The 13,064-nt window shown below is 43.3% G+C and overlaps 1 protein-coding gene across 11 annotated transcripts in view; it reads left to right on the top strand.

Moving 5' to 3' along the window:
- Positions 1-13,064, top strand: part of TRPM3 (transient receptor potential cation channel subfamily M member 3) — a 507,712-nt gene that overhangs the window by 448,192 nt on the left and 46,456 nt on the right. For 6 of the 11 annotated variants that reach the window (XM_036855282.1, XM_036855285.1, XM_036855280.1 and 3 more), the window contains one exon: positions 1,210-1,384. In XM_036855282.1, the coding sequence (XP_036711177.1) occupies positions 1,210-1,384 (175 nt within the window). Of the gene's footprint in view, positions 1-1,209; positions 1,421-13,064 lie in introns of all 11 variants that reach the window. The other 5 variants (XM_036855281.1, XM_036855279.1, XM_036855277.1 and 2 more) reach the window with 1 other exon arrangement.

Genomic DNA, 13,064 nt, shown 5'->3' with positions numbered 1-13,064 from the left:
TGCTTCGTTCACTCTGGTCAGTTTCACTAGTGGGAGACTCAGCCTCAGACACTCTGAATTCACATCATTACAGAGAGAGTAAGGGAGCTTCTCTCTCCTGCTTCAGTTAAAAAAAAAAAAAAAAATCCGAAGAAGGGATTCTGGTTGGCTTGTCTGTGACGCATGCCTACCTCCTGTCACTTGCCAGAGGGCAAGGTGCCATGATTAACCCAGCCTGGAAGAGACACCTACCTTTAGGGCCAAAATGGGTGGGAACTGTTTCTGAAAGAAGGAGGCAGTGGGTTCTGGCCAGGCAAAATAATAGTTAGTACATCCTCATCTACTTTCGGTGATAAAAGGAAAGTAATTTGGCATGTGAGAAACAGATCCCAGATAACATGTATCATGAAAACAAGCAAAAAAGAAAGGAATAAAGAGGGATAAGAGATAACACTGTACTTGAATGGAGTCGAGAATTTTATAAACATGTCGAGATGAAAATCCAACATTTCAACAGCAAACACTGGAATGGGCCATTAGGCTACCTGATTCTAATGCCTACAAAAACACGCTCCGTAACTGATAGGATGCACTGCAGAAGAAAGCACAGAAGAAGTGGTTCTCTGAGACTGGTTTGTGGTAGAATACCATTCAGTGAGGTAGGGGCCACAAGGATAAGACGGTATAAGGTGGATATTTGGGTTGTCCTAGCCTTGTTAACAAATGATTTTCTTGAGCTTTTCAGCTCTCCATAAGCCTTTCAGAATTTAGGGAATTTACAGCATTGCAATAGTTGTTGAAATAGTTCAACTATCTCAATTCCAATTTTGCTAAGAAGAAAGAGACCCAGCAAGGGCATTTGTCTTTCCCAGGAGCAGAAAAAAAGTTAGTACTGCATTAATATAAAGACTCAAGCCTCTGTGTTATATGACTCTCATGCCTAGTCTTGACTAGATCCCACAGAAAATAATGAAAGATGAAGGGGTTCCATTGTGCATGTGCTTTCTTTTTTTTTTAAATGATTTTTGAGTTACTGACAAGCTTGTATGGACATTGGCTTCAATAGACCAGGTGTTCTCTTACCTGAACACAGCTCCCTATGTCAACATCCCTTATCAGCAGTCTCAAAAGTGCACCTCCTTCAAAGGTTTCCATCAATGTCAGCACCACAAGAATACTCAGTCATTCTGGTTTTCTTTTGTTTCTCCCTCTGCTTCCCCACCCTTCCAGATGATAGACATGATGTACTTTGTCATCATTATGCTGGTGGTGCTGATGAGTTTTGGGGTCGCCAGGCAAGCCATTCTGTTTCCCAACGAGGAGCCATCATGGAAATTGGCCAAGAACATCTTCTACATGCCCTATTGGATGATTTATGGGGAAGTGTTTGCAGACCAGATAGACCGTAAGCAAGTTTATGATTCTCATACACCAAAGTCAGGTATTTAACTTCATTTGGGTCATATCTTTTCCAAGTTCATTTGTTTGTTTTCAATAAATGGCTCAAGATAGAGGACTGATTCCTAGCTTGCTATCTTGGAGGAAAAAAAAACAATTACAGAAGGTGAATATACAATTTTAGCAAAGTAGTCCTCGGGTGCTTTTTTCAGGTATGTCCTTTCTGTGACATCTGATGTGCCAAATTTGATCAAGAATGAACCATTTAAAGAGGTCTAAATTCTTTGGGGATTCAAAATCCTAGGGCCATGTGTTGAATATTTCAATATTAGGAGTATATTATGTCACTACTCCCCACCCTACCCCAGCCCCCAGCCTTTAAAAAATAAATTCCTTGGGTTTGACTTCAGAACAAATAAACAATTCTCAATTTCGCCATCAGAATTCAAGAGTGAGGGCAAACATCTGCATGTTTTCCTTGCACTGGAAACTATTCTCCAGCTCCTTTTCCCACTGTCTTAAATTATGTGCTGTTGAGACTCAAAAGAAGCTAGTATTCATTGCCTGGAAGTATGGAAAATGCCTTAGGTTATAAAATGAGTTGCTTGCTTGTAAATGCCAGAAAAAAAAATAGTATCTATATCATGAAGTGATTCATTGTGAGGAGCGAGTGCCAGCAGGCCCCCGATGTTTCATGCCCTAATAGATGCTGATTCTCTGTAATAAACACCCTTCTTGTATAGAGTTTGAAGATAGTTGTGTCCTAGGAGTCTGTTCCAGCATTTTATTTGGATAAAATGTCAGGACATACCAGGCACTGGGAAATTATTCGGGAAGAAAGCATCAGGAAAGAAATATCTTTCAGTGTGGAGGAGTTGAATCCCGGGAGCAACCATTTCTCATTTTCCCTGAGGAGTTTAACTCTAGAAATAACATCCTTCCAACATTGTTGAATTAACATTTTTCTAACATTCTTTGCTGACAGGCCAGCCATCTGAGCTCTGGACTGTGGACGTGGATTAGGGTTACATAACTAGGTAGTATAGCTTATTAAGAACAGGAGCAAAGACTAGTCAGCATCTCCCCCACCCCACCCCTGCCAGTCCCAGGTAGGACTGAGACCAGGAAAATAAGGACAAAGCACCAAAAAGTGTGAGTCCTACAGGCCTGTGAAGAGCATGTGTACACTGGCCACAGGACACACCAGTCTCTCATTTTCCCTTCCATGATGGGTTTTGAACAAATACTCTTTCCTTCTCACAATGAGTTATCTGAGGCAAGAAGGTTTTCTGGAACACCTAATTGGAACAAATACTCATTTCGTGAGACTTAGCCATCTCACTGAGCAAGAATTTTAACCCCGTCCCCCAGTTGGAATATCTTTGACAATGTACAGCCTTCACCAAGACAGCTTTCCAGGGACTGGGGGAAACTCTTTTGAATTCCTTCTTTCAAATGGTCCCTAAACACAGAACAACACTTAAAAAGCCCACCTATGATCATTCTCCTCAGAGATTAAATGTACTATTTTTCCCCAAGAAATTGCTTTTCCACTTACATTATTTTACTTTTTCTATCTTTCCTTTCTTTCCCCAAATGAAATTAAGCCCCCATGGGTCTTTTGACAATGCAACATTTTGGGATGGGAGAAGGAGGGAGGTGTAGGTGTGCTTTATGAGTGGGATTCTGTCCGTCCGTCTACAAGTGGCCATTTATTGATGTTGTACTATGAACCCAGCCTAGTGCAACAAACACCACCATCTGGCTGAATCAGAGGTTCTATTATTGTTATTTTAAAAGAAGGGCTGATTGTAGTTTAGAACTCGAAAAAACCCTGGAGATGGAAGTGCAGTGTTTTGTGTGAGTGAAGTATGAATACAGATTTCCCACATTGTTAATTAGGTCTGTGGTGCTCTATGTGTGTGAGAAGAAATTTCTACCCCATATCCCACATATCCCAGTATGTAGCCAACTCAGCCTTGGATGGATGTAACCTTCATGACACCCTTCCCCCGACCACTTACCTTCCTTTTTGATATTCTGAAATTGGCTGCAATGGTGGCCACTGTTCTAAGCTAAATCAGCCAGTTTTCTGTCTAGAGTGTTAGAGTATCTGTCCTTTCTCAAATGGGCATAGAACACTGCCCCCAAATCTGTCATTACACTTGGCCAAAGTCATTGAACATCCCTGTCCTCTAAATGATTTGGTTCTCATGTCATGGCACTGAGTGGGCCAAAGGGGGATTGGGTGATGGCCCTGCCCGGACATTCAGAACTGCCCAGGAGACCCAAGTACCAAGCTATTTGAGAAAGGTACAAATCGTTTATGCTGCCCTGCGGTGTCTTGCCTACTTTCCGTGCCGTGTCCAGGTTGGTTTGTGAAGCATGTATTCAGGCTGATTGGATCTCATATCCACCTGGACCCACAGCCCTGCCCAGGGTCCACCAACCCCATCCTGTGGATGTGCCCTGTGGGCACCTCTCCAAGTGCTGCTCATTCTCGCACACCTTCTCAGAGCAGCTCATTTCCAACGTAATGCACGCGCTCCATGTCTAACTCTTTTTGTTTTTAGCTGCAAAATTGTTATACCTATTTCATGTTTGCAGAAATAATCTTTCTTAATTAAATGAGTGTATATGGCTGTATCTTGGGGCCCTCGGGGTGGGTTATTAACATCTGTCTCACACCTCAGAAGGGAGGACAGCTTTAATGCCCTCACTTCTGGGAGGCAATATTACCCAACTACAGATTTTTAATATACATTCCATTTTTTTCTTGTAGTTAGTCCTAAACCCAGAGACTATCAATAAGGCCAAAAAAGCTAGAATGAGACTTCTAAGGTTACTTTCCAAATGTGCTTAAAGACTAAAAGCAAAAGGAAAAAAAGAAAAAAAAAGAATGTAAATTTACAAAATGACATATACTTTGACCTCTAAGCCAAGTTGGGTTAACACAAACGATAGTCCAGCATTAATCTCAATTATCTGTAGAGGCTAAAACATGTGCTTTGGTGTTGGGAGCAGAAGAGAGTGCAAGAACGTGTTTGGAAACAGCAGATAATGAAACTCAGGAAGGAACAGCGATGATCTGCTCGTCTATACACTTTGCCTAACACCCTGATTAATGGATGGGAATTGAACCTGCTGTCATTGTCTGATTGGTGGGTTTCTGGTTTTTGTTTCTTTCACATAGCCCAAAATCATCTCAGGTATTTATGTTATATATACTAGCTCTCTAAGACCCAATCTATGGGCTACCGTGAGGGGACTTGGGCTCCAGGTTGCTAAAAGCATTGCTACCGAATGATGATATCCTTCTGGGCATCTCATTAAATGACCCATGTTGCATGGCTTCTGAGAGCTGGTCAGGATCCCACTGGAGCCTGAAGGGAAAAAAGCCACTTGAGAGTAGAGGAGCAGCAGAATAAATTTCCAGCACATTCATGCCAAGGCGGGGGCAAAGCTAAAATTAGATGGATTTTCGCCAGCTAAGAAATCTGGTTCTACGTTTTTGTGTGTGAGGTGCTTGGAAGTTCACCTCTGTTGGCAGAGAAAATGGGGTGTCTCTAGCTTCCTCGAGCCTCTGAATGAATGAGACTTCCCTTTATTTACAGGGCATCCTTGTGTTGCCTGCCATACACACAGATTCCCCAGGCTGTACCAGGGCAGGGGGAAAATGAATCATGCTCTTGAATACATTAAATCAGCATCTAAATTTAGTCCTTTTTTCTGTGTCTCCGAGTATTTTCACAAGTTTGGTTAGTAATGTGGAAGCAGAATGTCCAAAACTTACTTTCTACCATGACAACTTATTATTTAGCCGTTTCTATTCACCCTAAATTAACTATCCAACCTACTTAATGCATGGATCACATTTTATTTCCCTTATTGCCTAGGGCCTTTCCATCTGAAATTAATAGGTTATCTGGAGTAAGAGGGATATTTGTGTTGTTGTTTGGTTTGATTTGGTTTTGCTCATTTATTTATTTAGTACTGAAGTTTTGCTGTTCAAAAACTCTATAGGCCTGTTGTCTCTGTGATGTTGACTGGATTTAAAGTGTTGTTTTTGTCAGGAAACAAGGAGCATGCATGGACATGTAAAGCTCAGACATTCTCCTGTATTACTTTTCTGTCTCAAATCATTTGTTGCTCACTTCAGGTGTGGAAATTAGGATAGCTCAAGGCCAGTCTCTAAAGTATGCCTACTTATGGTGAAGCTTAGAACAGCAAGAACAGAGAAGATGACTATTGTTATGCATTTCAATCCATAGACCCCAGTTCTGGAAACTCAGGGCTCTGCATCTGTTTGGTATTCAGGACTGACCTTCTCTAATGGATTCAGAGCACACTATGCCTGACAGTTGTGGCGTGGGGAGTGTTCCCTGACGAAAGAAAGTATTTTGGAAAAGACAAACTCGAGCCTGTGCCAACTTTTGGGAAAGGGGGTATTGTTTTGCTGGGTTTTGTTTTTGCAAATTGCTAAGGAAGCAAGTCAATATGAGGCACCACCCCCATTTTCTGTCCCTGAAAGTCAGCTTACACTCTAGAGAATCCCCACCCGACTTGTTTACTAATGCAACCTGAGGGTTAGCGGGCTTACAAACAGCAGAACTATCTGCAGACAGGCCGTTGTGATGATTCATTTCACTACTGTAACCAACATTTGTTCCATTGTCATCATACTGATTTTAGCCTTTGCTCACAGGTTAGGCTCCATTTTTAATTTGTTCATTTCTCAGTCAATGAATATTTGTTTTGTTCCTACTATGAGCTGAGCATCAAGGTACAGAGATGCATGTGACAGAGACATTGTCTTCAAGGAATTTACAGTGCAGGAGAGGCAGACTGACGTGGTCCATATATGTGGAGATGGAGCCCCAGAAAGAAAGTAGTCAGTTCTTCCTGGGGTGAAAAGAAGAGCACAGTAGATGAAGCCTTGCAAAGAGTGGGAAGGTTGAGCTGAGCCCTGAAATTTAAGTAGATATTTGCTAGACAGATGGGAGCAGGGGGGTGTGAAGGAGAAGAATGACATTCCAAACCGAGACTTAGCATGGAAAGTTCCAGGCACAGCAGGTAGTTTAATATGGCTGACTGCAGGGTGAGAGGCAGGAGGCAGGAAGCGGGACAGATGGGTCTGAAGAGAGACAGGAGTATAGATCTTAGCGGAGTTATACTCCCTGCTCAGGGTAGTACCATGATGTGATATATGTTTTAGTTGGAGCTATCAAGCAAAATGTAAAGGGTCCATAAAAGGGATGGAGCTGGAAGGTGGGAGGACATTAGCTAATGCAGTAGCAGTTGGGATGGAGAAGATAGGCAGCATGAAACTTCAGGAAGGTAAAATCAGAAGGACCTGGATAGAAGTCAGATGGTGCAGAAGGCGGGAGTGCAGGAAGTGGATGAGGATTTAAGATGGAGGAGATGAAGTTCACTCCAAGGTTTCTGGCTCAGTCTAAACAGTGCTGTCATCTACTGAGATAGAGGAGCAGGGAGGAGGAACTGTGGGGGGAAGGGGACTTGTTCACTTGGGCTTGGATGGAGCTTGAAGTTTCCATTGGAATTCCAAAAAAATTATGAAGAAGACTATTTTGTTTATAGAACTCTGGAGCTAAGTAGAAAAAGCTGGACTGGAGATATAGATTTGGGGGTCAAGAATATAACCACCAGTCAAAGCCATGGGAGTGTGTGAGCTTTCCAGAGAGCACAAGTAGAGAGAGAAGAGAAGGCCAGAGCAGAACACTGAGAATGGAGGAGTCAACGGTATCAAATGCAAGAGAAGAGTGCAACTAGGTGAATATTTAAAAGAGTCCATTCAGTTTGACCTTTAGAAAGTCACTGGTGACTTTGGCCAGAGAATTTGCATTTCAGTGGAGAGTGCAAAAATCAATTACAGTGATTTAAGAGTAAATGAGTAGCAAGGCAAAGCATTTACCAGGGAAAAGGGAGGGAGACAAGTGTTGTATATGTATGGGGCTGGGGGTGTCAATGCAGTGAGGCTTGGAAAAGAAGAGTATTGTTTTGTAATCACCCCTCAGGAAAGTCACTGACCCATACATATCAAAGAATTGCCTAGGGCTGCCTCTTTGCATAGTTAGGTTGTCTGTTTTCTCAGTCAAGACTCAGCAGCCCAGATCAGGAAAAACAAATAGTTGGATTAAGTCAAGATTGAAGATTTGTTGTGCCATTACAGCAGAAAGAAAGGGGCCTAGGGATTTTGAAGAGGCTTGCAAGGGTTCTTAAAATTATGCATTATAAGGTCTAGGATGGAGGGTGAAGAAAATAAAGGTACAATGTTGGTAAGTACCTAGGAGGAAAAAAGAAAAATCAAAGGACTAGAATTCTAACCTGAGAACTAAGGATCCTGAGAGTAGTGATGATAACGTGCTGTGGTCAGAGAATGGTAAACTGGCCTTCAAAATTGAGAGGTGGAACAATTTAGGATAATGATAGGTCCAGGAGTGGCTATAAGGATGGGTTCTAGGATATGCTGGAATCAAGGTCACACGTCATGAAGCTAGGTTCTTCTGTGTTTGTCACTTACACATGTTGAAGTGTCCATGATAATGACAAGAGAGGGGAAGACTTTGAGCAGGATGACCTGAAACCCAAAGGAGAAAGGGCTTTTTGCACAACAGTGAAAAGCAGTGGTTTAGAAGAGGCAAAGAGTATCAGCGAGAATGCAGACATTACTTATGGGAACCACACTGGCAGATGAGCAGAAATGTGGGATTTCCATTTGAGAAGGTTACAGGGAGGTGGTGTCTTCCTACAAAATGGGTTTAGCTAAGCCAAGAAAATGGGGTATTGTTCTTATGATAAGTGTAAGAAAGCAGAGGAGTTTGTGTTCAGTGGTAAGGGTTTTCCAGAAGGCTCTGGGGAAAGGGAGGAAAGGGAGAAATGGGAAAATTCAGTGGGCAGAAAGCACAACATCGTATGAGGACAGTAGCATAAGGCAGGATAGTTAACCAGAGGAGTTTGCATCGCAGATATAGAGGATCATAGGTAAGAAAGGTATGGTGGGAATAACTTTTCCAGAGTTTTGAGGCAGCTGGAGACTGGAGCCCTAGTAGCATAAGAGGCCAGAGGCAGACTAGAGTGGTCATTGCTCAGGTTTCCAAAATTGTGTTGGGGACAAATTGCTCTGGTGCCTGAGGAATGGGTGTGGCTCCCAGATCACAGATGCAGAGGCTGCCAGAAAATCAACTTTTTTTTTTTATTTTAATTCTGCTTATTTCTCTTTTGAACACCTACCCCCTTATGCTGGGGGAAAATCATGACCTCAGGCTCAACCCTCTTTACCTTCCCTGAGGTGGGTTAATGTTGGGGGGTGGGAGCAGGTTGTAGTTTTGAGTAATCTGTCCACACAGTTTGCTGCTAAAATGTCCATTATGCCTGTCAGTGTGACCCTCCAAGTGTAGCTGACTTATGAGGTCTCCCCACAGTCCCAAATCCTAGACACTTGCTCCCTCTGGGGCCCTGCTACCCACAAAAGAACTGCCAGGAAAACCACGCAGCCTGAGCCCACAAAGCACATGCAAGCTGGCGTTCACTCCCAAACACCCTCACACGTATACACAGACAGACATTTCTTTCCTCTCCCCTCCAGTCTTGCTCCTGCCAGCATAATTTCATCTATTCCCAAATTCCTCTCTCTGTTACCCCTTCTACAAATGCTTGAAAGTCCTGAGAGCTTGTACATCCGGACCACAAAAGCAGCCAGAGACTCAAAGGCTGTCTCTGGGTTGTGCCTTGCAACCCCTCCTTCCCTGATACAGAGCCATTACCTGCTTGCAAAACAAGCAGGAAATGTGAATGAGTATTTCATAGTGCTATCCCACCACACTGATTTAACCATCTTGTAAGTAAAAACAGGATGCCCCAAATAAAAATAAACTTATTGGCGCCAGGCATGCTAGATGTAATCTCTGTGTTTCAAAGGGAATGTGAAGGAATCATAAATCGTCTCATGGTGTTGCTGCGGGGATTTCCTAAACTCTGAGAATGGTAGTAGGTCTTGCAAATTCTTCTAGAATAGCCCTGTCCAGTAGAATCTTCTGTGATGGTGGAACTGATCTAGTCCTGTACTTTTAGTCACATGTGGCTAGCGGGCCCTTGAAATGTGGCCGGTGTGAATGAGAAACTGAATTTTTGTTTAATTTTAATTAATTGAAGTTTTAATTTAAAGGGCTGCACATTGCTAATTGCTACCCTATGGGACAGCTCAGTTCTAGTCCTTCAGAACACCAGCTCTGTGAGAGCTGGAAGCACATCTGCCTTGTTCCCTACTGTAGCCTCAGCATCTCAAACTGTCTGGCACAAAGTAGGTGCTCAGAAAACAATTGGTGCATGAAATAAACCCCTTGACGTAAGGAATAGAAAGAAAGTAAGGTTGTTATCTGCTTTACATAATTTAAAAAAAGAAGATTTCAATGATACATATAAAGAAATTTGAAAATTTTCAATTGAGAGGGTGAAAAGTTTATTATAAAGGAATTTAAAATTTGGGTTAAGTCAAATGTAGTGATCATGGATTCATACTTCAAACACACACACACAGAAAAGTGAACTCAAATGGGATCCTAGAGTTGATAACTTCCTGCAATTTAGCTGAATTTGTATTCAAGAAGAGAATTACAGCCACATTCAAGAAATATTTATTGAACAAGTCATCATTCTAGACTATGTGCAGAGATTGACTGTTGGGTAGCTAGAAGAGAGGAAGGAAGAGGGGGAGAGAAGGGAGGAGGGAGGGATGGAGGGAGGGATGGAGGGAGGAAGGAAAGAAGGGAGGGAGGGAGGGTAGGCATTTGGTTGTTGAGGGCAGCTGAGGAAGGAAGAGAGAGCTGTGTGAGCCCAGCAGTGGGACTGGATGAGACCCAAACAGAGAGCCCTGCCGGCTCCACGTTGTGCCACACTGGAGGTGGTTGCCATGCATCCTGTAACTACGGGCCTTTCCACAGGCACAGTGTTCTGACCAAATGCAACGAGGCAGATGGCTGATTTCCACTCAAAGCAGAGCAGAGTACATCCCTTCTGATAACGTGGCAAGATTTTAACTGACCTGTAGCAACAACAACCAAAAAATAGACTGACCTCCACACAGGTTAACTATTAACAGACAGGGCCAGCAAGATTCACATGTTAATTGTTTTTTCTCAAATGTGACAAGAGTCCAAATAAGCCTGCAGCCTCAGTGAGGAGGGGGAAGTTAGGTGCTCAAGATCTTTTACAAGATACTGTCCAGTGGAGTGAAGAGCTTCCTGCCGCTAGATTTCAGACTCTGTCTGGCAAGTGACATTTGACTGAATCGCTTGGCCTTCAGCCAGATATTTGGTGTCTAGAGTATCAGGCCTGAGGTTCAAGATGAGGGCATGCTTGGCAGAAGACACCAGTAACTTCAGATCAGGTATAGAATTGTGAGTCCTTGCCATGGTGACACACCCAGTTCAACTACATGACATCCACTGATGGGTCAAAACCTGAGGGGCTATCTCTTGACCTGGGTTGTCGTTACATGGGTTTTCATTTTACACTGGACATATATGTTTTATGGACTCTTCTGTATATATGATGTATCTCACAATGTAATATAAAAAGGAATAAAGCAGACAGGCTGCTATCACATTTTCTAGGTTCTAGTTAGAATGGATTCATTCATTCAGTGACATTTACTGAGCGCTTCTGTGTGCCAGGCACTGTGCGAGGAGCTGGGGAGTAAAAAGAAACATACGTTATTGCCTTGGCTTCGAAAAATGTTTAATAGGGATGATTGACAAGTAAACAAATCAGTATGATATATATTTCCATAGACGTGATGTATAAGGACTTAGCTCAAAGGAAAGAACATACTTTTATTTGAGGGTGGGTGGGGTGAGGGGGACATGTTGAAGCGGAAAAACAAGAGAAGGCAAAGTACAGCCAGAGAAATTCTCCTGGAGGTAACAGTTAAGCTGGATCATAAAGGGTATTAAGAGTTTCCCAGACAGATCATAAAGAGGGCATTCTAGACAGAGGGACCATCATGCACAAAGCTAGAGAGAGGTGACAAGGTATGCCAGGTGTAGGCATGTGGAGACAGCAGAGAAGTGAGACTCCCTCCCTGGACCGGTCAGTTAGGGTTAATCCCCCTTACAAGGTGCTCCCAAGCCTCCTTTACCTACCCTGGGTTAACACATGGCACCATATTGGTTTTTTCTGGTTTCTTATGTGTATCCCCCACTGGACTATATGCATTTTGGGAGGGTGAAGGCCGGGGTTCGTGTCCATCTTTTTCACCATATTTGAGTCAATGAATGGAGAAGAGGTTAGAAACGTAGATTGTAAAGCCTTTGTATGCCAGGCTAAGGAATTTGAATCTTTTCTTATGGGAAAGGTACAGCTTACCTTGTGTGGAGCTCATTTCTAAGTTAAGGCTGTAGTTTATGGAATTCGCAGGTTGTGAATGCCGAGTGGGGATATTGTGGCTGGAAAGTATACAACCATGATGCTCATTTCAGGGAAGCTCGGTGAGCCATAGAAAAGCCCTTTGTTCCAAAATGTCTTTCAAAAGAGAAATAGCAAGTTTTGAAGAGTCAAAACATCCCCTGAATGGGTTAAACCTACTGACTGTTCTCCCCTTAGTGTGAAGTATTTGAATCTTTCATCTTAACCTCCCAAAAAAGCTGAAATCATCATTCAGGGAAGGAAAGTTAAAATGGGGGCAGGTCACGAAGGAAGCAGATGGTGGAGGGTGAGGCAGACTTTGAGCAGCCAGAGGGCATCATGAGGCGACTGTGTGCCTGGAGGGCAGGGAAAGTGAGACGGGGTGTGGGGAAGGTTCGGAAAGAGAGCTGGTGGCAGAAGCAGCTATGCCTACCTTGCAGTTTTGCCAAGGGCCCTGGCAGATGCCCGGCTTGCCTCCAAAAACCATCTTCTATGCTGTCTGCAATAAATTGCTGATGCCTGAATTTAAATATCAGGACTACTTGAAGTTCTAAAAGCCTCAGGCTCCCCCCCAGTTCAGGCTGCAGGTGCTGGAGTTCCCAACTCCTGCTTCTCCAGTTCAGCCAGGTTTCTCCTCACCTACACACCGCCCCTTCCTGCTAGGAGACTAACAGATGCAAAAGAGAGAGAGGAAGACAGAGGGGAGGAGTCACATGCATTCAGGTACCACCCTCTCTCACCTTTTCCTTTAGTTCATCCTTTATTTATTTTCAGGTCCATTAAAAATCTATTTCCCAGGAAACTCAAAGGTCTAAAAAAGCCCCGGGAAAGCCAGCAGAAGCTGGAATACCTTCAAAGAAGTTTTCTTGTGACCGCAGAATCTCCCACAGTTAGGTCTGCCTCACTGGTTCTCAACCAGGGGCAATTTTGCCCCCCAGCCCCACCCCCAGGGGACATTTAGCACTGCTTAGAAGTATTTTTGTTTGCCACAACTCGGAAGATGCTACTGGCATCTAGTGGTAGAGGCCAGGGATGCTACTACACAGGGCAACTTCCCAAGCAAAAAAAACCTTCCAACCCAAAATGTCAGTAGTGCTGAGGTTGAGAAAACCTGGTTTATTAGAATCCAAAATTCAACTTATTGTTGCTTCTCAAAAAAAATGGCACAAGGTAGTTGCCGTCAACATCTGCAAAGTCCTAAAGGACAGATCTGAAAAGATCCCAAGTCCTCACTACCTGATGCCAGGAACAGTGTTCTAGGCCCC

This window comes from Balaenoptera musculus, chromosome 6 (assembly GCF_009873245.2).
Source record: "Balaenoptera musculus isolate JJ_BM4_2016_0621 chromosome 6, mBalMus1.pri.v3, whole genome shotgun sequence".
NCBI classification, from domain to species: Eukaryota; Metazoa; Chordata; class Mammalia; order Artiodactyla; family Balaenopteridae; genus Balaenoptera; species Balaenoptera musculus.
Note: the sequence above shows the minus strand (reverse complement) of the source record. Positions and strands in the feature narration are given on the sequence as shown.